The 25,319-nt window shown below is 44.7% G+C and overlaps 1 protein-coding gene across 2 annotated transcripts in view; it reads right to left on the bottom strand.

Moving 5' to 3' along the window:
* The window catches only part of TBC1D31 (TBC1 domain family member 31), a 266,141-nt gene that overhangs the window by 167,989 nt on the left and 72,833 nt on the right, over nucleotides 1–25,319 (bottom strand). For both annotated transcript variants that reach the window (XM_030218673.1, XM_030218679.1), the window contains exon 7: nucleotides 14,167–14,367. In XM_030218673.1, the coding sequence (XP_030074533.1) occupies nucleotides 14,167–14,367 (201 nt within the window). The remainder of the gene's footprint in view (nucleotides 1–14,166; nucleotides 14,368–25,319) is intronic.

The following is a 25,319-nucleotide window of genomic DNA, read 5'->3' as shown; positions in this document are numbered from 1 at the left end:
TGCTGGCTGTCGCTTGGCCTTCCTTCCTTCCTCCTTTTTTAATACATGAAATATATTTGGCCTGGGCTTCAAGATGGTATTTTTGAACAGCATCCACGTCCAATGTAAATTTTTGACCTTCACAGCTGCTCCCCTAAGCTTTTTTTTCACAGTTCTTTTCATTTTATCATAGTCTCCTTTTTAAAGTTAAATGCTAACTTATTGGATTTCCTGTGTGTACTTATTGCAGAGGTAATATCAAATCTGATCATATTATAATCACTGTTATCAAGCGGCCCCAACACCATAACCTCCTACACCAGATCATATGCTCTACTAAAGGACTAGGTCTAAAACTTTTCCTCCTCCTGTTGGCTCCTGTACCAGCTGCTCCATAAAACAGTCCTTGATTTCGTCAAGGAATTTTACCTCCCTAGCATGCCTTGATGTTATATTTATCGAGTCAATATCGGAGTAATTGAAATCACCCATTATTATTGTGTTGGCCAGTTTGTTAGCCTCCCTAATTTCCTTTAACATTTCTATATCCGTCTGTTCATTCTGGCCAGGCGGATGGTAGTAAACTCCTATCATTATCCTTTTCCCCTTTACACATGGAATTGCAATCCACAGTGATTCCAAGAAGTGTTTTGTTTCCTGCAGAATTTTCAATCTATTTGATTCAAGGCTCTCCTTAATATACAATGCTATCCCCTCCACCAATTTGATCCACCCTATCACTATGATATAATTTGTACCCTGGTATGACAGTGACCCACTGGTTATCCTTCTTCCACCAGGTCTCAGAGATGCCTATTATATCTCATTTTTCATTTAGTGCAATACATTCTAAATCTCCCAGTTTGTTCCTTAGGCTTCTGGCATTCGCATATAGACATTTCAAACTATGTTTGTTGTTCCTATTTACACCTTCCTCAGCAGTTGACGTGATAATTTGCAATTTTTTGTCTGCTTTTTATTTAAAGACATTTAGTTTACTACTGTAGTAAAACCACCTCGCTAAAGGGTAGCATAGTCAGCAACTAAAAGTCATGCAAACTGCACAAATCTGAAATTGTTATCTATGTAAAAAAAAATGCAAGATGTTTGTGTGATTTTCCCTTCCCCATTAGCACTGAATCTTTACTACAGTCTTGAGCCACAGCACTTCACCTTTGATGACCCTGGTGGTTCAAGTGGATCCAAAGCTGCCCCACCAGAACCATTCTGAAACAGTGATATTCACCCACTCTTGTCAGTGGGTGAAAAATGGCAGCGCCACCTGGCCCCTTGTGGTATATTGGAACGTACTGCAAGAGTCAACCAGCCAAATAAGTAAGGCAGAGCACCCAGTGATCCAAAATAGTATTACATTGGGGGGGGGGGGGGGGGGGGGTGGTTGAGGGAAGGTAAATATCAAGGGAGGGTGCAGAAGGCCTTTTCTGGTTTGAGAAGTACTGCCCTGCAGCACTAAGAACCCATTTCATTGTCTAATACAGCCATAATAATGCCAATACATTCTACATCCGATTATTTGGACACTGATGTCAAAACTGGCAAGTAATTTGCATTACCAAACTGGTTTTAACAGAATGTAACCAAGAAACCTGTCTCATTACAGAATAGGTTAAATAAAGTGTTCTATTTTTTCTTCATAGTCATATTGCTTCCTTTGAATTGCATGTTTTAGACACAAAATTATTTCTGCACTCTGGTACAAAACTAACTTCAACAAGTTCGTACTGAAGTGAAAGAGTGATTGTAATCATGGCTAAACAACATGGTTTCTTCCTGTTAAATGATTATGCGTTAAACTGGACTGTTCTACTGTCTTGGGGTTGACTGAAAACTAGATTTATGTTCAATATTTGGTTATTTCCAGTTATTTCCATCTACATTTAGATTTTACAGTTGACCACTGACTAAATCAAAATGTTGATTTTACAAACATCTGAAAACCTTTTCTGAGAATGACAATTAGAAAGTACAGTTTTATGGTTACTGCCTTCTAGAACCCACATGACTACAGCACAATTCAGGACAGTTACAAGAAACCTGTATGAAACAGTTACTGACCTTGCGCCTGCTGCGATTCTTTGGGTTGCCTGTGTGCACAACAATAACCACCCTCCCCTCCCTTACAAAATGCTCAAATTACCATACAGGTAACCTGCTAATCACTGCAGTATTTTAGACTTAGCTCAAGCTTTCTTCTGTGGTAGCAGGTGAGTTACCTACTGCACCTGAATGTATTTCCCTATTTCTAGAGGGCCTACAATCTTAAGTTTCTCATTTACTAACCTGTGTTAATGCTGATTAACATGTGTTAATATGATCTAATCCCTTGGTCTTCACTCTCAGTCTATGAGGGCTGCCAAAGGGGAAGGTTTTCAGGATATACCTAATGAACATGCAATATGGAGGGGGAGTAGCAGAGCAGCATCTCTCCCACCGCTGGATCAGACAGCTGGAATCCTATTTCTGGGGCAAGAAGTGGCTCCTCTTTATTTCTCCGCAGGATCGTAGCAGCAGGTTCCGGCTCTTCATAACGCCCAGTGGCAAAACATGATGTCATGTTGAGACTAAGTTGTTTGTGTGATGATGCGATGATGAGCGACATTTGAGAACTGTGTTGCTGGTTTGCAGCAGTGAATTTTCCTCTCCAAAACCCCAAGGTTGAGTGGGGGTCGACTCTTCTTCAAGCAAGTTGACTCTTATTCAAGTCAGCTTATTGAGAATCTTTGATTGTCAAGTGGTTAATGTGTATTGGTTGGTAGACTTTGAGAGCACTAAGTACACTGCAAGCAGGCGATGATTTTTCATCTATTTTATCTTTTTGTAAACATTTTAGTTATGGCTTGCTAAATGGTGACTTTTCTACCTCCATGGAATTGTGTTTTGAGAGTCAACTATACGAATTAACTTCGCGAGTACCCGCGCTTGGGGGAGTGCAGTGGGAGCCACTCTTGCGGACAGATTGTTTTAATGATCTTAGGTTTTATTGTTTAGGTTGATTTGTAATATGAAATGAATATTTATGTACTATTAAGTGATAATTGATTTTGTGGATTTAATTTGTACTATCACTTTATAGATTGTGAACCCGGTCAATTTGTTGAATTAATGAATATGCATGTGAGAGATCTGCATACAATGGAGGCCACTGGCATGCAAATCTTTCATGCACATTCACCAGACATATCCTGAAAACCTGCCCCTCTGACAGCACTCGAGGACAGAAATAAAGACCAAGGTTCTAATATAAGATAAATAAAGCAGACCCTCTATTCTCAAAGGGTTTTATTTAGTAAATATACACTTAATTCAAATTAATGTATGTTAGCAAATGAGGCCCTAAGCTTGAATCTGATATAATAGAGGGTGAAGTGACTTACCCAAGGTCACAAGTATCAACTGGATTTGAACTCTGGTGTCCCTGATTCATAGCTTGTTTATTTTATTTATTTGGATTTATTTACCGCCTTTTTGAAGGAATTCACTCAAGGCAGGGTACAGTAAAAATAAATCAAACATGAGCAATAGGCAATTACAGCAGTAAAGAATAGTCAAATAACAATACATAGTATGGCATAGTATGGGTGGCAGAGCTGGTGGTGGGAGGCGGGGCTAGTGCTGGGCAGACTACCACGGTCTGTGCCCTGAAAATAGCAGAAACAAATCAAGGTCAGGTATACACAAAAAGTAGCACATATGAGTTTATCTTGTTGGGCAGACTGAATGGACCGTGCAGATCTTTTCTGCTGTCATCTACTATGTTACAATGTCAACACAACACGTAATAGAACATTTTAATTGACAGTGAAGGGTATAAGCAAAGATGAAACATATAGATAGGTAAGAGAATAAGAAGAGTTAGAAAGTATGGTGACTAATTTAAAGAAAGTTGCCAATGAGGTCAGAGAGATGGCTAACACATAAATAGGCAAGAGAGAGAATAAGAGAATAACGTGACTAATTTAACAAAAGGTGCACATGAGGTCAGAGAGATGGTTAAATATCATTTCAGCTAGGGTAGGAGTGGATAAACATGTCCTGCTGCAGTATGTGCAGCCCGTGTCACTCCTTGCATGTGTGAGTGAGACTAACAAGTTAGTTACTTCTTCCACTAAAGGCCTGGTTGAAGAGCCAAGCTTTCACCTGCTTCCTGAAGTAGAGATAGTCTTGTGCTAAGAAGAGCCTTTCAGGGTGTGTATTCTAGAGTGTAGGAGCTAATCCGGAGAAGGCTCACTTGCAGGTATCACATCGTGTAATGTCTTTCGGAGAGGATGTGTTTAGTGATAGTCCTTGAGAGGACCTTAGTGTCCATGGCAGTGTGTAGATGATCACCCTATTCTTCAGGTACTCTGGGCCATTTCCTTTAAGGGCCTTGAAGATCAGACATAGAGTTTTAAATTTAGCCCTGTATTGTACTGGCAGCCAATGAAGCTTTTACAAAAATGGTGTGATGTGATCACATCAATTGCAACCTTCTATGAGCTTTGATGCAGCATTCTGAACCAATTGGACCTGGTGCAGGCCCCTTGTAGTGAAACCATTGTATAGTGCAGTGCACTAATCTATGCACAACTGGGATAATATTTACCTTCTCAATGTAAGGAGAGAGGCAGAGTAGCTGTCGCAAATAGTAGAAGCAACCCTTGAAGGTTGCTTGGATTTGGGGAATCAGAGTAAGATTGACATGGATCTAGTCAGTTTCTCTCTTCTAGCCAATCATTAAGTTGAACACAGACTGTTTGTTCTATAAGTTTCCCTAGAAATGGGATGTTGGATACTGGCTGGTAACTTTCAAGTTTATCCTGGTCAAGGTTGTTTTTCTTTAGCAAAGGGTGAACCATTGCCCTTTTTAATGCTGTTGGTAGTTGCACATTAGAAAGAGAAGTGTTCACAATTTTTGTGGCGCCTTCTATGAGGCCCATACTTACCTGCTGCACTATCTTTGATGGGGCAGGAGTCGAGGGCGCAGGTAGTTGGTCGAAGGTCTCTAAGGATTTTGTCAAGGCTCTCCTCTGTCATTGGGCTAAAAGTGTCCCTTCTGTCTCTGTCAGAAGAGGGCGAGTTTGTGCACTCCTGGTTAACTGATTGGAGACTGGGTGGGACCACCTGTAGATCCTGGCGGAGACTTAATTTTGTTGGCAAAGTATGCAGCAAAAACATTGCAGTTCAGTTTAGACTGGGAAGCTGGTTCTGTTGTGGGGGGTTGCAGTAGGCTGTTTACTATAATGAACAACTGCTTGGTTGAATTGGCAGCCTGTGCAATGCATTAAGAGAAATATTGTTTTTTGGTTGCTGTTAAGGCTTGGCAGTACTTTGTCGAAGGAATGGTTCCTCAGAAGCTTAGCGGAGATTGGGTGACAGAGCCGGTGGCGGGACGCGGTGCTAGTGCTGGGCAGACTTCTACGGTCTGTGCCCCGAAAATGGCAGATACAAATCAAAGTCAGGTACACACATAAAGTAGCACATACTGAGTTTACCTTGTTGGGCAGACTGGGTGGACCATACAGGTCTTTCTCTGCCGTCATCTACTATGTTACTATCCTGCTTATTTTAAAAGGAGAAGGGCGGCCATCTTCCGACACAAATCGGGAGATGGCCGGCCTTCTCCTAAAGCCGGCCAAATCGGTATAATCAAAAGCCGATTTTGGCTGGCGTCAACTGCTTTCCATCACAGGGCCGGCCAAAGTTCAAGGGGGTGTGTCGGCAGTGTACCAAAGGCAGGACGGGGGGGGGCCCTGGTTAAGAGATGGCTGGCCTCGGCTGATAATGGAAAAAAGAAGGCTGGCCCTGACGAGCATTTGGCCAGCTTTACTTGGTCCCTTTTTGTTCACGACCAAGCCTCAAAAAGGTGCCCAAACTGACCAGATGACCACCGGAGGGAATCGGGGATCACCTCCCCTTAATTCCCCCAGAAGTCACCAACCCCCTCCCACCCAAAAAAAAAATAAATAAAAAACATTCTTTTGCCAGCCTCTATGCCAGCCTCAAATGTCATACCCAGCTCCATCACAGCAGTATGCAGGTCCCTGGAGCAGTTTTTAGTGGGTACTGCAGTGTACTTCAGGCAGACGGACCCAGGCCCATCCCCCCCTACCTATTACACTTGTGGTAGTAAATGGGAGCCCTCCAAAACCCACTGTACCCACATGTAGGTGCCCCCCTTCATCCCTAAGGGCTATGGTAGTGGTGTACAGTTGTGGGTAGTGGGTTTTGGGGGGGATTTGGGGGGCTCAGCACCAAAGGTAAGGGAGCTATGCACCAAGGATCATTTTGTGAAGTCCACTGCAGTGCTCCCTAGGGTGCCCGGTTGGTGTCCTGGCATGTGAGGGGGGATCAGTGCACTAGGAATGCTGGCTCCTCCCATGACCAAATGGCTTGGATTTGGCCGTGTTTGAGATGGCCGCCATTAGTTTCCATTATCGGCGAAAACCAATGACAGCCATCTCTAACGCAGGCCCAAAATGTTGCAATTTGGCTGGCCCCGACCATATTATCGAAACGAAAGATGGCCGGCCATCTTGTTTCGATAATACGGTCGGGTACGTAGCTTTACAGGGTCGTCATTACAGATGGCTGCCCTTATAGATGGCCGGCCCCGTTCGATTATGCTCCTCCACGTTACTATGTTACAGTTTAGCCTGTCTTCATCCAGACAAGATTTACGCCTTCGCGTTTAAGGATCCGAAGTTCTGGAGAAAACCAAGGTGAGCGTTTGTGAGTGGGGCATAAGACCATTTTTAGTGGTGGTGTTTTTCCTAAGGTCTTGGCTAAGTGTGTATTCCAAAATGTCAACCTGTTCTGACACTGTAGTTGTCTTTTCATCCACAAGTGGATAGTCCAAGGTTTCTAGGAAATTACCAACCATCAGCTTTTTTTGGTCTCTGATCACCTTCCAAACTCTGGGAGGTGCCATTTGTTTCAGGTGGTCACTTAGGGAAATTTTTTTTTTTTTTTTTTTAATATTTATTTATGGTTTTAACATTTGGAAACACAGTACACAACTATATATTAGTTCTGTAGATATATGGCTTCAAAAAACAGCATAAAGATTTCAAACATCATCTAAAAACATCAACTGAACTGTTATACACCTCTGCTTAGATTAACCATGTCCCCCTCCTTTTAAACCCTCCCACCCCTTGTCATATTGGGTGTGCAACAAGTCTTATATTGCAGTAGTTGCTTTCCATTTAATATATGGATCCCATATTTTATGGTAATGTATGATTCGACCATTTCTCATGGCTGTAAGTTTTGACATTAGTTGTATTCTATCCAATCTTTCCCGGATTGTGTGTGCCCCCGGAATCGTGGGCTTCCTCCAAGCTGAGGCAATGACCAATTTGCCTGCCACAAAAAGCTGAGTGGCAAAGCTGTGCGTAATTTTTTTAATCCCTGGAGGTTTAAAGTGAAGCAGACAGCTTTCCACCCCCATGGGATATATCTGATTCGTCACTTCACACAGGAAACCCACCACCTCGGTCCAAAACTTTTGAGCATGTCTACAGGCCCACCACACATGAAACATATCCCCTTTTATCTCACATTGCCTCCAACAGTTACCAGAGCCCTTTTTATACATTGTGGCTAGCCGATGAGGGGTGTAGTACCACCAATATAGCATCTTGTGCCCGTTTTCTATCAGGGCACTAGAGATTGATACCCTTAGTAGTGATCGAAAGGCCTGCGCCCATTGAGAGGGGTCATAGGTGGAACCCATTGCTGTCTCCCATTTTGTAGTGTAATGTTCTATCGGATTATCCCTAGATAGAAGGGCCCCATAGATTCTAGTTATCCCCCCTTTACTACCCCCCTTTGTCAGACTTTGTTCCAGTAGTGTCTCCGTTAGGCTAAGCTCTTCTGCCACTCTCTTCTTTATAAAGTCACGAACTTGGTAGAATTGGAAAGCTTGCAGGGGGGAGAGTCCATGCTCTTGGCATAATTCTGTGTATGAGGCCACTACCCCTTGCTCCCACATTTGTCCCAGTTCACACAAGCCTCGCTCTTCCCATTCTAAGTATGCCCCGTCTAATTGACCCGGCCCAAATTGTGGAGTGAATCTGAGGAACATGTGTGTAAAGTATGTCCTTTCTGGGAAGTGCTGCTTCCGTATCTTTCTCCAGGTCATAAGAGGCCACCGCAGCACGGGGGGGGGGGGGGGGGGGGGGGGTTCTCTTAATTATTTCGTCTAATTGATGTGCCGGCAGCCACGGCACCGCTCTCAAGGGTATGGGATCTACCCATCTCTGTTCCATTTTAATGCCTATCTTTACCGGATTCTGCTGCCATGCGGCTAATATTTTTAAGTGCGCCGCCTGATAATATGTCTTAAAAGAGGGGACCCCCATCCCGCCCCGTCTACGCGATTGATATAACACCTCTAACACCTCTCTCCGCACTCTCGGAGGTTTCTTCTTCCAGATGAACGCAAATGCCTTCCTCTGCAAATTTCGCAGAAAGCCCTCTGGGAGAGCAATTGGCAGCGCCATGAAAAGATATAGAAGTTTGGGGAGAACTATCATTTTTATTGCACTGATTCTTCCCATCCATGACAAAGTCAGGCCCTCCCAACGTTCCATCTCCAAAAAAAGATCTTGCACCTTATCCGGGAAGTTGTATTTGAAAATTTCTTCTATTCTACGTGGAATATTGACCCCTAGGTAGCGAATGTATTTGGTCGCCCACCTATACTGAAATTGCTGTTGGAGCTGTGTCAGCTGTACTCCAGGGATCCCCACCTCCAATGCTTCGGATTTGTCAAAATTGATTTTAAACCCGGACACCTCCCCATATCTTTGTATAATCTCATTTATTTTTGGGAAGGAGACCAAGGGCTCCACTAGTGTGAGTAATATATCATCAGCAAACATGAGAACTTTGGTCTCTATTCCTCCCCATCTTGGGCCCCTGATCTCTCTTTGGGCTCTAATTTGAATAGCCAACGGTTTCCATTACTAGGGCGAATAATAGCGGGGATAGCGCACAGCCCTGCCTGGTGCCCCTGTACAGCTGGAATGTTTGAGAAAGATGGCCATTAACCCGCACAGCCGCCTTTGGGGATTTATATATTGTATGTAGCCAGGACCCAAACTGCCCTCCAATGCCTACTTGCCTCAATACTTCAAATAAAAAGGGCCAGCTCACCCTGTCAAACGCTTTTTCGGCGTCCAGGGATAAGATACATAAGGTGCTGTTATGAAGTTGTGCATTCTGAACCATAAAAATGGCTCTTCTGACATTGTCAAAAGTCTGTCGACCTTCTACAAACCCAGCCTGATCTTCATGGACCAATTTCGGAAGATACTTTTGTAATCTGGTTGCCAGTATTTTAGTAAATATTTTGTAGTCCACACCTAGTAGGGAGATAGGCCTGTATGAACCACATTTCTGCGGGTCCTTGCCTGCTTTGGGGATCACAGTTATCGTAGCAAGATCCCAAGTCGGCGGCAACCCCGTGGTTGTATCTATAGAGTTGAAGACCCTCACCAGAATGGGGGCCAACAACCCTCCAAAGATTTTATAAAATCGATTTGTATATCCATCGGGGCCCGGCGCCTTGTGGGGAGCCAGCGCTTTAATAGTGCATTTGACCTCCTCTAGCGTGATGGGCTTTGATAGCATTTGCTGAGCATCCTCAGACAGAAGTGGCAGCTCAACTCTCGCTAAAAACTCCGCTATATTTTCTAGGTTTGGGGTCGTCTCTGGAGTGTATAGTTGTTGATAAAAGGATCTAAAAATGGACTTTACTGATTCCAAATCTGAGTGAAGCTCACCCTGTTCATCAATTAAACTTCCTACTCCATTTCTAGCAGCTCTTTGCTTTAATTTATATGCTAATAACCGACTGGGCTTATTACCAAATTCAAAATGTATTTGACCCACCCTCTGCAGTTGTACCGACAGGTCTGCCAATTCCAGGTCTAGGATCTGGTTTCTTATCTCCTGTGCCTGTTTCAGCAATGCTGAACCGGGCTGTGCACCCCTCTGCTGCACTTCCCCCTCCACCCGCAGCAATTCCTCCCGCAATTTCTGTTCCTCCGCAACTCTCTTTTTCCAGCAATGTGAGCGCAACGCTATCAGCTGGCCTCGCAGCACTGCCTTAAGCCCCTCCCAGAGTGTAGCCGGGGATACCTCCCCATTATCATTATGGGTGAGATACTCTTTAATATATTGTTCAATTGAGAGTAGATTATCTGGGCTCATTAATAATGTGTCATCTAGGCACCATATGCGTTCTTTCCGTGGCACCCCCACCTTAGAAAGGCGCAACAGCACTGGGGAGTGATCCGACCATGTACGCGGTAGTATCTGGGATGTGGTCCCCATACTCGATATCGTTACGTCTCCCAGCCACATGTCTATTCGGGAAAAGCTGTGATGTACTGAGGAGAAAAATGTATAGCTGCGTGTTGAGGGGTTATCCCTACGCCACAAATCTATTAACTGCCACCTTGTGAGTAGCTCTCTAAATTGGCGTCTACCCTGTTGGCCATATGTGACTCCCATTGTGGAATTATCTAAATGTGGGTGCAAGGTGATGTTGAAGTCTCCTCCTATTAATAGGGATCCCTCAATGTGTTGTGTGATTTGTCAGTCTAATTCTAGAAAAAATTGCTCCTGATTGGCATTGGGCCCATAAATGTTTAAAACCGTGTAAGCCTTTCCAGCTAGCTGCAGGTTCACAATCAGATATCGCCCATCTTTGTCCCGTATTACTTTCCGCACCACCCAGGGCTTGGAATTACTAAGTGCTACCAGAACCCCTTTGCTTTTTGTGTTCGCATTGGAAGAAGCAAAATATATATGAGGGTATTGTCTATGCGTGCAGAGTCTCTCGTATCTGGACTTAAGGTGGGTTTCCTGGACTAAAGCCACATCCACCTGCAGGCGGCAAAGCTCCCTGAATAACAATTGTCGCTTTCTGGGAATGTTTAGCCCCTTTACATTTAATGACAGCCATGTTATATCAGCCATAATTACCCCAAGTTGTCATTCCTCGCCTCTTCACTTCATCTGTACCCTGATGCACACCATGCGCCTCTCTTACTGTGTCGTCTTCGTTCCTCTCCCTTCTCTCCTCTCCCTCCCACTTCCCACCCTTCCCCCCCTCTGCAAGTTGGGTGTCTCTCAATATTGACAGGCACCCAAGTAAAGAGAAAGTGACTCACCAATTATTTACCGCATACCCCTTAAACAGCAATTAACGTAACATGAGCAAACTAACAGTACTTAAACATGTCTTTCGTCTTGGTCCCGAGCCGCTACTCTGGCATCCCGCGGCTTTTCACCTTCTATTGATTCTGGGTCGTCTCATCCCACGGTCTCATGTGATTTTAGCAGCAGATTGTTGTCGCTGCAGTCTCCGAGGGCCTTTTCCCACTCTTTTCCATTTTGTTGGTGCAGATTGCGTTCCATTTCTCTTATCCCCGCTGGGAGCAGCCAAGTCCGCTTCCACTTCCATTTCCGGGCAGGTCAGTCTGGCCTCCTCCAGCGACCTCACTTGGTGCAACTTGCCATCCTTGTAGAATGCCAAGGCGAAGGGATATCGCCATCTATATTGTATGTTTAGGTCACGCAGCCTTCTTGTAAAAGGTTTCAGTTCATTTCTTCTCTTTAACGTCGCTGCTGCCACGTCTTGGTAAATTTCGATTCTATATGAGTCCCATTTAAAATCTGAGACTTGACGTGCTGCTTTTAGGACTTGTTCTTTGAACTTAAAGCTCGTGAAGCAGGCTATTATATCTTTTGATGTGTTATTGCGGCTCGGGCCCAGCGCTCTATGGGCCCTTTCTATCTGGACTGCCTCTGCCTCAATAGCCGTATTGTTCGCTGCCATCAGCTCTGCCACCATCTTTTGGATCACCGCTATGCTGTCTTGATACATGGGCGTCTCTGGCAGCCCACGAAAACGCAGGTTGTTCCGTCGGCCTCTATTTTCTAAGTCCTCAACTTTGGACCATAGTTGCTGCTGTTCTTTGTGCAGGTCTGTAAATTGTTGTTCCATCTGACCCAGGGCTTCACTGTGGCCTTCCACCTGGTTCTCTGTTTCCTCCAGGCGCGCCCCCAGCTCCCGAATTTCACCTCTAAGGTCAGCTCCAAGCGTGGCCACTTCTACTCGTAGCGCTTTCAAGTTTGAGCTGATTTCTTGCAGCCAGTTTTTTAGCGCTGGAGCGATCTCTCCGTCTGCCTCCTCCAAAACGGGGCGCTCAGGCGATCCCTCGCCTCGGCACTGGTGCTTCTCCTCCCATTTCTCTTGCTCTCCGCGGGCCGTCGCCATCTTGGAGCTTGGCGCGCCGTCTCCGCTCGGGTAGGCAAAGCGAGCTAGATCCACCCCCGTCGTTTTCTGGCTCATTTTAGCAAGATTGCTGATTGAAGGGGAGGGTATCCAGACCCACTGAGCTTCGTTTGCAGCTGCTCGCTCGGTTTTATTAGCAAAATTCTTGCGGGGTATCGGGAGCTCCGCTCTCAGACGTCCATTTTAGCTGGTGACGTCACTTCCCACTTAGGGAAAATTTAATTAGAAAATGGTCTGACCACGATAGGGGTGTTATTTCAATATTGTTATCCCAGAATTCTTGGATGTCAACCCCTTTGTAGAGCACAAGGTCTAGTATGTGACCTTTTTCGTGGGTTGGAGAATTGATCACCTGTGTAAAACCTAGTGCTGTCATCCTGTCCAGAAAGACAGCTGTGGTGGTGTCTGGGGTTTCCGATATGTAGACTGAAATCTCCCATGATCACCAGCCTAGGGTAATTCAGGGTCACTTGAGTAAGCAGGTCTAGGAGTTCTTGCACAGATAATGTGTTGTTACGAGATGCTCGATATACCATGAGCAGCCAGATTGGTTTCTCCTCTTCAAGTTGGATTAAAAGAGATTCTGATTCATGTAGCTGGGGGATGGAGATTCTGCACAGTTTGATTGTATCCCAAATCAAGACTGCTACCCCTCCACTCTATCTTCCTGGTCTTGGTTGATGTTGGATGTTAAAACCTGTTAGGCATAGTTCAGCCAGTGGTAAACCCCCACTTTCATCTAGTCGGGTTTCACTTACTCCTAGGATGTCAAGATCCTGGATAGCCGAGGATTTCTTTGCAGCTGATCTGGCATTCACCAGTCCTATAGTTCCCGAGGGTGGTCTGGGGATGCTGAGGGTAGCTTTGGTGTGGCAATGAGGTGATCTTTTAAGTACTGTTATGTAGGTGTTTGACCTCTTGTACTTTTGCCTTCTCTTTGGTTGGTGGGGATTATGGCTTCCTCTCCCACACACCACTAGGTTCCCCTAGGTCTCGTGGTCTGCCAGACCAAGGCACATTTTTTGTGTCAGAAGCTAGTTAGGCAAAATTTCACTGGGTAGCACTGCAGTCCACCCTGTGGAGTTCAACCTGTGGATCAGCAATCTTACTAGTTAGCCATGCAGGAACTTTTTAAAGTTGTAAATTTAGACCAGGCCTGTGAGACCAAAGGCTTCCAGCAATAGAGAAACAAATGGCTGTACTTAGCACTTCTATGTAAATTTCTTTGGAGACTTAATGCAGAGGGGGTTGATGGTTGACTTTAGTTTTAAGGAATCTAACATATTCAGAATTTTAGAAATAGTTATGTAGTTAAAATAAAATTTTAACTCACGGATTGTAGGTATGAACTTTATAGTTTCTGATTCCGATATCCTTGGATGGTCCAATTGATGCAGGTTGCTGTAGGCTTTTTCTTTGTTGTCCAGGAGGAGGATTAGTTCCAGCTCCAATCACAGGGCATGAGGAGAGTTATTTGTAATATGAAGGGAAGATAAAAGTTTCCTTTTTCCAGCCAAAATAATGAAAAAGTTAAACGTAAAATTGAGGACTGGTGCCTCAACACAGACTGAACAGAAGTCAGTAAATGTTTGGGTTGTAAATAAGCAAAACGTGTATTATTTAATCTAAGTTGCAGAGCCTGATGTGAACCCAGCCAGCCAGCCACCCAGCCCAAAAGTATCAGATCCTGGCTGCTTCCAGGGATCAGCTGCAGTATTCAAACACTTAGGACTCAGCAGAAACATTTTACATGATGCAAGATGAGTTACTAGTACCTGCCACGTATACTTCTGAAATAATGAAGTTTATACAGACAGTATAAAGTCAAACTCATTATAATCCAGTTCTCTACTATATTTGTTTGGTTACAACCATACCTTATTGACTTCGTGGGTTAAAGCCTGGACACTATATATGTTTAGGCTGCCATTGTCCATTACAGAAACGATGTACCGTCCATTTGGACTCACTGAGGATGTAGTAATTCCTTCATCATGGCTGCCGATATCAAAAATTAATTTGCATGTTTGTATATTGATGAACCTCATGATGCCATCCTGACTTATCACTCCAAGAACCTGAGACATGTACAAAGAGATAAAACCCATTCATTTGTGCAAACAATTGGAAATCACTTTATTAAGAGCAATAAAATCAATTTTATTTGCATATTCTTAATATTCTGTCCGTCAATTATCAAAGTGGTTACAGTCATCATAACATAATGAAAACATACTGTACAATCAGCAAATAGTATGTCATAAGCCTTACACTTCCCACTCTTGCACAAGAACATTAAGACCACATAGCCTAGGCCTCCCCTGATATCTCTAATTATCTGTCTTCTCTTAAAAGCACTTATCAAAAAACCATGCTTTAACTGCCTTCTTAAACTGCAAACATACTTTTTTCAATATCTTGTAGTAATGAACTTAAAGTTTAGACCTATAATACCTAATGCTGCTCACCTCGGGGCAGCCAATTTCAATTCAACCAAAAAAGGTTGAGCACAAGGGTTGGTTCATTTCAAATGCATGCAATAGTTATGCCAAATAAACAGGCTGCCCCATATGTATTCCTTTAAAAACTAACATCAAGTAGGGGAGAAGGGGGTGGTTATTGACTCAGGGGGCAATGAGAGCCAAGGCCTTCTGGAGATAACATGTAATTTGAGTTGGTTAATTAAGGTGGGTGGGTGGGAGGGAGGTGTTAGAAGGTGAGGGGATAGAGGTTGAAGGGATTAAATGTTGTAGGGATTAAATGTTGTGCCTATGTTTCAATTACTGATGTCTTAAAGTTCTATACAGTGGTGGAAATAAGTATTTGATCCCTTGCTGATTTTGTAAGTTTGCCCACTGACAAAGACATGAGCAGCCCATAATTGAAGGGTAGGTTATTGGTAACAGTGAGAGATAGCACATCACAAATTAAATCCGGAAAATCACATTGTGGAAAGTATATGAATTTATTTGCATTCTGCAGAGGGAAATAAGTATTTGATCCCCCACCAACCAGTAAGAGATCTGGCCCCTACAGACCAGGTAGATGCTCCAAATCAACTCGTTACCTGCATGACAGACAGCTGTCGGCAATGGTCACCTGTATGAAAGACACCTGTCCACAGACTCAGTGAATCAGTCAGACTCTAACCTCTACAAAATGGCCAAGAGCAAGGAGCTGTCTAAGGATGTCAGGGACAAGATCATACACCTGCACAAGGCTGGAATGGGCTACAAAACCATCAGTAAGACACTGGGCGAGAAGGAGACAACTGTTGGTGCCATAGTAAGAAAATGGAAGAAGTACAAAATGACTGTCAATCGACAAAGATCTGGGGCTCCACGCAAAATCTCACCTCGTGGGGTATCCTTGATCATGAGGAAGGTTAGAAATCAGCCTACAACTACAAGGGGGGAACTTGTCAATGATCTCAAGGCAGCTGGGACCACTGTCACCACGAAAACCATTGGTAACACATTACGACATAACGGATTGCAATCCTGCAGTGCCCGCAAGGTCCCCCTGCTCCGGAAGGCACATGTGACGGCCCGTCTGAAGTTTGCCAGTGAACACCTGGATGATGCCGAGAGTGATTGGGAGAAGGTGCTGTGGTCAGATGAGACAAAAATTGAGCTCTTTGGCATGAACTCAACTCGCCGTGTTTGGAGGAAGAGAAATGCTGCCTATGACCCAAAGAACACCGTCCCCACTGTCAAGCATGGAGGTGGAAATGTTATGTTTTGGGGGTGTTTCTCTGCTAAGGGCACAGGACTACTTCACCGCATCAATGGGAGAATGGATGGGGCCATGTACCGTACAATTCTGAGTGACAACCTCCTTCCCTCCGCCAGGGCCTTAAAAATGGGTCGTGGCTGGGTCTTCCAGCACGACAATGACCCAAAACATACAGCCAAGGCAACAAAGGAGTGGCTCAGGAAGAAGCACATTAGGGTCATGGAGTGGCCTAGCCAGTCACCAGACCTTAATCCCATTGAAAACTTATGGAGGGAGCTGAAGCTGCGAGTTGCCAAGCGACAGCCCAGAACTCTTAATGATTTAGAGATGATCTGCAAAGAGGAGTGGACCAAAATTCCTCCTGACATGTGTGCAAACCTCATCATCAACTACAGAAGACGTCTGACCGCTGTGCTTGCCAACAAGGGTTTTGCCACCAAGTATTAGGTCTTGTTTGCCAGAGGGATTAAATACTTATTTCCCTCTGCAGAATGCAAATAAATTCATATACTTTCCACAATGTGATTTTCCGGATTTAATTTGTGATGTGCTATCTCTCACTGTTACCAATAACCTACCCTTCAATTATGGGCTGCTCATGTCTTTGTCAGTGGGCAAACTTACAAAATCAGCAAGGGATCAAATACTTATTTCCCCCACTGTATGTACTTATCATATCAGTACATTGGTTGCCATTGGATGCCTGGAACATTTTAAATCTTGATGTTTTTTTTTTTTAGTTTAAACAATTTTATTGAAGTTTTCCAACGTTTATAAAGATACATATACAGTGGTGGAAATAAGTATTTGATCCCTTGCTGATTTTGTAAGTTTGCCCACTGACAAAGACATGAGCAGCCCATAATTGAAGGGTAGGTTATTGGTAACAGTGAGAGATAGCACATCACAAATTAAATCCGGAAAATCACATTGTGGAAAGTATATGAATTTATTTGCATTCTGCAGAGGGAAATAAGTATTTGATCCCCCACCAACCAGTAAGAGATCTGGCCCCTACAGACCAGGTAGATGCTCCAAATCAACTCGTTACCTGCATGACAGACAGCTGTCGGCAATGGTCACCTGTATGAAAGACACCTGTCCACAGACTCAGTGAATCAGTCAGACTCTAACCTCTACAAAATGGCCAAGAGCAAGGAGCTGTCTAAGGATGTCAGGGACAAGATCATACACCTGCACAAGGCTGGAATGGGCTACAAAACCATCAGTAAGACGCTGGGCGAGAAGGAGACAACTGTTGGTGCCATAGTAAGAAAATGGAAGAAGTACAAAATGACTGTCAATCGACAAAGATCTGGGGCTCCACGCAAAATCTCACCTCGTGGGGTATCCTTGATCATGAGGAAGGTTAGAAATCAGCCTACAACTACAAGGGGGGAACTTGTCAATGATCTCAAGGCAGCTGGGACCACTGTCACCACGAAAACCATTGGTAACACATTACGACATAACGGATTGCAATCCTGCAGTGCCCGCAAGGTCCCCCTGCTCCGGAAGGCACATGTGACGGCCCGTCTGAAGTTTGCCAGTGAACACCTGGATGATGCCGAGAGTGATTGGGAGAAGGTGCTGTAGTCAGATGAGACAAAAATTGAGCTCTTTGGCATGAACTCAACTCGCCGTGTTTGGAGGAAGAGAAATGCTGCCTATGACCCAAAGAACACCGTCCCCACTGTCAAGCATGGAGGTGGAAATGTTATGTTTTGGGGGTGTTTCTCTGCTAAGGGCACAGGACTACTTCACCGCATCAATGGGAGAATGGATGGGGCCATGTACCGTACAATTCTGAGTGACAACCTCCTTCCCTCCGCCAGGGCCTTAAAAATGGGTCGTGGCTGGGTCTTCCAGCACGACAATGACCCAAAACATACAGCCAACGCAACAAAGGAGTGGCTCAGGAAGAAGCACATTAGGGTCATGGAGTGGCCTAGCCAGTCACCAGACCTTAATCCCATTGAAAACTTATGGAGGGAGCTGAAGCTGCGAGTTGCCAAGCGACAGCCCAGAACTCTTAATGATTTAGAGATGATCTGCAAAGAGGAGTGGACCAAAATTCCTCCTGACATGTGTGCAAACCTCATCATCAACTACAGAAGACGTCTGACCGCTGTGCTTGCCAACAAGGGTTTTGCCACCAAGTATTAGGTCTTGTTTGCCAGAGGGATTAAATACTTATTTCCCTCTGCAGAATGCAAATAAATTCATATACTTTCCACAATGTGATTTTCCGGATTTAATTTGTGATGTGCTATCTCTCACTGTTACCAATAACCTACCGTTCAATTATGGGCTGCTCATGTCTTTGTCAGTGGGCAAACTTACAAAATCAGCAAGGGATCAAATACTTATTTCCCCCACTGTAAGTACTGCCACGCTGGGAAGAGACCAAAGGTCCATCAAGCCCAGCACTCTGTCTCCACCAGCGGCCAATCCAGGCCCCAAGAACCTGGCAAAAACCCAAAATTTAATAACGATCAATGGACTTTTCCTTCAGGAATCTGTCCAGACCCCCTTTAAACTCAGCAAGGCCAGCTGCCGTCACTACCTTCTCCGGTAATGAGTTCCAGAGTCTAACCACACGTTGAGTAAAGAAAAACTTTCTCCAATTTGTTTTAAACCTACCACATTCTAATTTCATCTTGTGTCCCCTAGTTCTATTATTGTTAGAAAGCGTAAACAAATGCTTCACATCTGTCCGCTCTACCCCACTCATTATTTTGCAGACCTCTATCATATCACCCCTCAGCCGCCTTTTCTCCAGGCTAAAAAGTCCTAGCCGTCTTAACCTCTCCTCATAAGGTAGTCGTCCCATCCCTTTTATCATTTTCGTCGCCCTTCTCTGCACCTTCTCCAATTCCTTTATATCTTTTTTGAGATGAGGCGACCAGAACTGAACACAATACTCCAGGTGCGGTCGCACCATGGAGCGATATAACGGCATTATAACATCCTCATGCTTGTTTTCCATCCCTTTTCTAATAATACTCAACATTCTGTTCGCCTTCTTAGCCGCCGCAGCACATTGAGCAGAAGATTTCAACGTTCTATCCACGATGACTCCCAGATCCCTTTCTCGGTCCGTAACTCCTAAAGCGGAACCTTGCATGACATAGCCGTAATTCGGGTTCCTCCTTCCCATGTGCATCACTTTGCACTTGTCAATGTTGAACTTCATCTGCCATTTGGACGCCCAATCCCCCAGTCTCACGAGGTCCTCTTGTAATCTTTCACACTCCTCCCGCGATGAGACGACCCTAGATAACTTTGTGTCATCTGCGAATTTAATTACCTCACTAGTTACTCCCATCTCAAGGTCATTTATAAATGTGTTAAAAAGCAGCGGTCCCAGCACAGACTGTAAACTGTATACAATAATGCTGGAGGCCATGATATTTGGGCGCCTCTATGGTGCCTGATATTGCCAATCTGTACGTAGCCAGTTTTGAAAGATCTTCTTTACAAAACCATTCCTTTAAGGATAACATTTGCTTTTATAAGACATATTGACAACGTTCTCCTTTGGAAAGGAAATCGCGACAGATTTAATTATTTTCTTTTGTGGTTAAACATAAGGAACAAGAATTTTTAATTTAAAATGCAATATAATGGCAATGAGTTTAACTATTTGGATGTTCTCATTAGGAAGGACACACTATTTTACAACTACCATCTATAAGAAACCTATGGATAGGAATGCCTTTCAACATTACACTAATTTCCATAACAAAAATCTTAAAAAGAATCTGCCATATTGCCAGTTTCTATGGCTAACATGGTTGTGTTCGAACTACAATGAGTTTGACAAACAAGCGTCCATAGTTTTTTTTGGGGGGGCGTGGGTAAGGGAGGGGTTGGGGGGTACGTTAATGGCATTTAGTTCAGGCTAGTTGTTATACTGTGTGTATATTAGGAATGGGGTAGTGGAGATGGGGGTATAGGGGCGTCATTAAAAATGTAGTTGATGGCGGAGGTCACGTGGTGCTATGCAGGAGGGAAGTCGCGTCTGAGCGGAGCTCCTGCGTTTTCCCCTTAACTTTGTCAATTATCTGACCTCCCCGGGATCCTAAACTCTTAGGGAGTACCTGGATTGAAGTGCTGGTTGGAGCGAAAAGAGTTGTCGAGTGGAAACGAATCGCAACTGGGAGATGGCGGCGAAACTCCAAAAAAAGGACAAAAACAAAGTAGCGGAGCCCAAGATGGCGCCCGCTCCGCAGTCGCCGAACACGAGCGTCTGCTCAGTGTGGACTGCCGAAATTACAGCAGAAGTAACGGCGGCTGTGGAGGCGGCATTGGATAAAAAACTACAGGCGATTTTTGACAGAGCAGACTCGGCTCATGAACGCCTGGATGGATTTCACCTGGACTTAGATCATGTTCAACAAAGGGTCAGCGATATCGAAGACCGCATGGTGAACACTGCACAACCTACTGAAGCCTTACAAAAAAAAATAACAGACCTGGAAAATAAAATCGACGACTTGGAGAACAGATCTAGACGCAACAATTTGCGATTGATTGGGCTATCAGAACAGATTAAAGAATCGGAGCTGGGAAGCTTCCTTGAGTCCTGGATCCCAACGGTGTTGAAAATGAATAATCAGTCAGGACCTATGCGAATTGAACGCGCACACCGATTGGGACCGAAAAATCAAGGCCAGAACCGACCAAGGGCGGTGATTATGAAGCTTCTTAATTATGGGCATAAACAAGCTATTTTACAGGCCCTGCGTACAGGAGCGGAACTTAAGCATGATGGTCAACGTGTCCTGTGCTTCCAAGATTACTCGGCGAGAGTGGCAGCGGCAAGGAAAGAATTCGCGCCGATTTGTGCGGCACTTCATGGAAAAAAGATTAGATTTGCTCTAATTTACCCGGCGAAACTGAGGGTGCAGCATGGAGGTACCGAGAAGTATTTTGTGGATGTACCAACAGCTAAAGATTTTATTCGAAACCTAACACCGGTGACAACAGACTGACGGAGGCTGAAAGGACAGAACATAAATTACTGAGGTTTGACGTACATTTGTATGTACATGCCTGAGGCAGACATGCAAGAGAACTGGCTACCCTTGTTGGAGCTTGGGGGTAAAACTGTTAACTGTATGAAAATGAAAATGTTTTTCTTTTTCTCTTTCCTTCTCTTTAATGGGTTTATACAGTATGTTGTTTCTACATTGTATTAATATAGAAGGTAGACACATGGATGTGGAAGGTCTCCTGGAAGGCCTTGGTTTAGATCTTGATAGGGGATCCCCGGAAAGGGGTTAAAGGATCATGCAAAGGGGATCAAGCACCTTTACGTGACGAGTTCAAAGGTGAACTCAGGGCTGGGGGAGGGGGTTGGGAGGGGGGGAGGGAGGGTAGAGAAAGAGCTTTGGAGAAGAAGGGGATTGGAGGGGAAGGGAAAGAGAGGGTGGGCGAGGGTGGGGGGAGGGGAGATGATATACCAAAGTGCTTTAGACCTAGAACTCAGAAGTAGGAATGGGAGAACACGGGAAGATGAGGAGGAAAGAAGGGAGAGGTGGAGGCTGGGTCACCTTTCCCTTGATATAAGTGGTATCAGCCTAATTGGAGTAATGCTCAATGACCATGGTTAAAGTGGTTTCTTGGAATGTTGGGGGAGTGACATCTCCGGTAAAACGCAGTAAGATATTACAGACCTTAAATAGGAAACGGGTCCATATAGCCATGCTGCAAGAAACGCATCTAACTGCCAAGGAACACAAAAAACTATGTAGGTGGTGGGTGGGAGATTATGTGGACAGCCCCTCCCCAAACAGGAAAGCGGATGTGATTATTTTGTTCCGTAAAGGGCTTACATTAGTAAAGAAAAAGGTGGTTGTGGACCCTAAGGGTAGATTTGTTATGGCAGAAGTACGGGTGCACAATCGGAATGTACTTTTGGTAAATGTATATGCACCGAATCAATATGACAAGCGATTTTACCGAGAGTTGATGAGGCGGGTGCACTCTTTTGATCACATGCCCATTATTATGAGTGGTGACTTCAACTCAGTTGTTGATCCTCTGATTGATAGCACAGGTACCTCGAGGGTGGGGCCCATAGACCTTTCAAGGGGAATCCCGAGGCTGTGTTCTTCAATGGATATGGTGGACACGTGGCGTTTGTTCCACCCGGGGGAGAGGGATTACACTCACCTTTCTAGGGCGCATGGTACACTATCGCGTATTGATTATATTCTGATATCAGCTAGTGAAGTTAGCTCATTGCTTCAGGCGGAGATAGGAGCGACCCAGGTGTCAGATCATGCCATGGTGTGGGTGCTCCTGTCCCTTGGGGGAGGGGGGAGTCGGAGACCTGGATGGCGCTTCCCCAGGGAACTTTACTATGATAGACAATTTTTGCCCTACATACAGGCCCAATGGAAGGAATATACTGAATTTAATGAGGACACATATCTGAGCGACCCGGTGCTGTTTTGGGAAGCAGCCAAGGCGGTACTGAGAGGCTCCATTATATCATATCATGTACATAAGAGAAGATCTAGGGACGCAGAGATCCTCCGTATGGAGAAAACAGTAAGACATGCTAGACAGAGGTTTGGGGCCATGCCTTCCAGCTTACACAAGACACAACTGTTGGAGGCTCGGGCCTCCCTGAACCAATTAATACATGCCAAGGCACAAAAATCAAATCAATTCTATCGCTTCCAGTTATATAAATATGCCAATAAGCAGGGGAAAATGTTGGGCCGCTTAGTGAAACAAATAGGGGGCTCGCGATTTATATCTCAAATAAAAGATACAGAGGGAGGGCTTCATCACACTTCTGCAGAGGTGAATGAAGTCTTTAAACAATTTTATGAACAACTGTACTCAGTCCCTGAGGAACAGGGTTTGCAGGCGGAAGGGTATATAGAGGGTCAACAGTTGCCCCAAATTACTGACCAGCAGCAAGAAAGTCTTAATGCAGACATTTCGGAAGAGGAGGTAAGCTGGGGTATACGAAACAGCCCATTGCATAAATCACCGGGAGGGGACGGACTTACGGCTGAATTTTACAAACTTCTCAGCCAAGAGGTTGTGCCTTGCCTAACGGAAGTGTTTAACCGATACGTACAGACAGGAACTCTGCCCGAGTCCTTGCGGAAGGCACAAATCGTGGTGCTGTTAAAAGCAGGTAAAGATCCTCTACAAGCTGGTTCGTACAGACCTATTTCCCTTCTGCCGTTTGAGACCAAACTGTTTGCCAAGATCTTGGCAAACAGATTAGGAAGAATTCTCCCAAGCATAGTAGAGGAATCACAAGTGGGTTTTGTGCGGGGGAGAACAGTGATACGGAATATGAGAAAAATCTTGGGGGCTTTGGAGACATTGCACCGATATTCAACCCCAGCTTTAATAATAAGTTTTGACGCCGAAAAGGCTTTTGACCATGTCAACTGGGATTTTATGTTCGCTATATTGAGGGCCTATGGGGTGACGGGATTTTTCCATGCAGCAATAAAAGCCCTATACCAAGATAATACTGCTGAAGTTCTAGTTAATGACCAGATGTCAGAACCATTTGAAATATCTCGGGGAACTAGACAGGGCTGTCCTCTTTCACCCCTCCTTTTTGTAATGGTGATAGACCCCCTGATTAGGGATATTAAAGGAATGGAGGAGGTGAAGGGGGTACAGATAGGGGAGGAATCCTTTAAGATCTCTGCGTTTGCGGATGACCTATTGGTGATAATCGAAAATCCACAGGTGTCCTTGCCAGCTCTCATGGAAATATTTGCCGAGTTCGGAGATTTTTCTGGGTTTAGTCTTAATCTAGATAAAACAGAGGTAATGTCTCTATTTATGAGGGATCACCAATGGGAGAGCTTACATTGCCCCTTTAGGAGGCAGGCTGAGGCGTTTAAATATTTGGGAATATTACTTACTAAGGATCCTAGACAACTAGGCGAATATAATATAGCGCAGCTGCTGAAGAGTACCAGGGAAATATTGGAGAGATGGGATGGATTGCCGTTGTCGTTGATGGGGCGGATTGCTCTGTTTAATATGGTGTTGTTTCCCAAGTGGCTTTATTGCATGCAGACGATCCCACTTTATCTCAAACAACGGGACTTAAGAGCGCTTCAAAATATGCTTTCCAGATTCTTTTGGGCTAGGAAAAGGCCTCAGGTCAAGTTTGAATTTCTCAAAGGGAAAAGCGGGGAGGGAGGATTTGGAGTCCCAGATATTAAACTTTATAATATGGCTTGTCTCTTGCGTCACTTGGGGGACTGGTATCAGCAGACGGAGAGTTTCACTCCCCTGGCTATGGAAGTGGAGCTGTGTGGTCCCCTACATATTTTTTATGTACTGCAGGCACTGCGGAAAGATCTGCCCACATACATACGGTCTAGTGTCTTGATAGAGCCCTTAAGAAGAGTATGGAAAGATTTGGCGAAGATCTGGTCTTTCGACTGCAGATGTAGTAGCTTGCTCCCCCTGCAGGGCAATGAGGCATTTCGTCCGGGCATGGATAACCAAGTGGTGAGGTCCTGGGGTGAGGGGGGGATACTGTTCCTGCACCATGTGTTGGGACCAAATGGCGAGATGAAGTCCATGGAAGACCTTGGGTTAAATTCATTAGATTGGGGTAACCGTTTCGCATATGAACAGATACGACACTATGTGACTTCTCTTACGCGCAGGGCATTGGGTGTTGATTTGACCACCAAATTGGATGCCCTGTTAGAGATGCCGTCGGGAGATCCTGTTTCCATCTCCATGTTATATAAGAGACTGATTATGACCAGACCGCAAAGAGACCTGGGCTTGTTGGCAACCAGATGGGCGGGAGATATACAAGCACCAATTTCGTCTCGGGACCTACTGAAGGGGTTGAGGGGAGTTTTGAAATGGACACGAAGTGTAGAGCTGCGGGAATGTCAGATCAGAGTTACTTACCGTGCTTACACCTCCCAATCTAGACTATATCACATGGGATATTTAGAGTCGGCAGCTTGCAGGCGATGTGGAGGGTCCCAAAATGACTTTTTCCACGCCTTTTGGAAGTGCGGGGCTATTAGAGCGTTTTGGGTCAGGATAACTAGGTTTATGGGTAGTATCGGGGGACATCGGGTCCGAATGTTACCTCAATGTATTTTGCTGGGTTGTCTTCCCCCGATTGAGGGAAACACGAATCACCAGAGTGCACTCGCCCATAAGGCTTTCTTGGTGGGTATGAAATGTATCTTAGTGAACTGGATCTTAGATCACGGTCCCTCTTATTGGCAATGGCGAAATCGTTTTCATGCTTTGCTTTTGATGGAAC

Source organism: Microcaecilia unicolor, chromosome 1 (genome assembly GCF_901765095.1).
Source record: "Microcaecilia unicolor chromosome 1, aMicUni1.1, whole genome shotgun sequence".
Lineage (NCBI taxonomy): Eukaryota > Metazoa > Chordata > Amphibia > Gymnophiona > Siphonopidae > Microcaecilia > Microcaecilia unicolor.
This window is presented reverse-complemented; position numbering and strand designations above follow the sequence as displayed.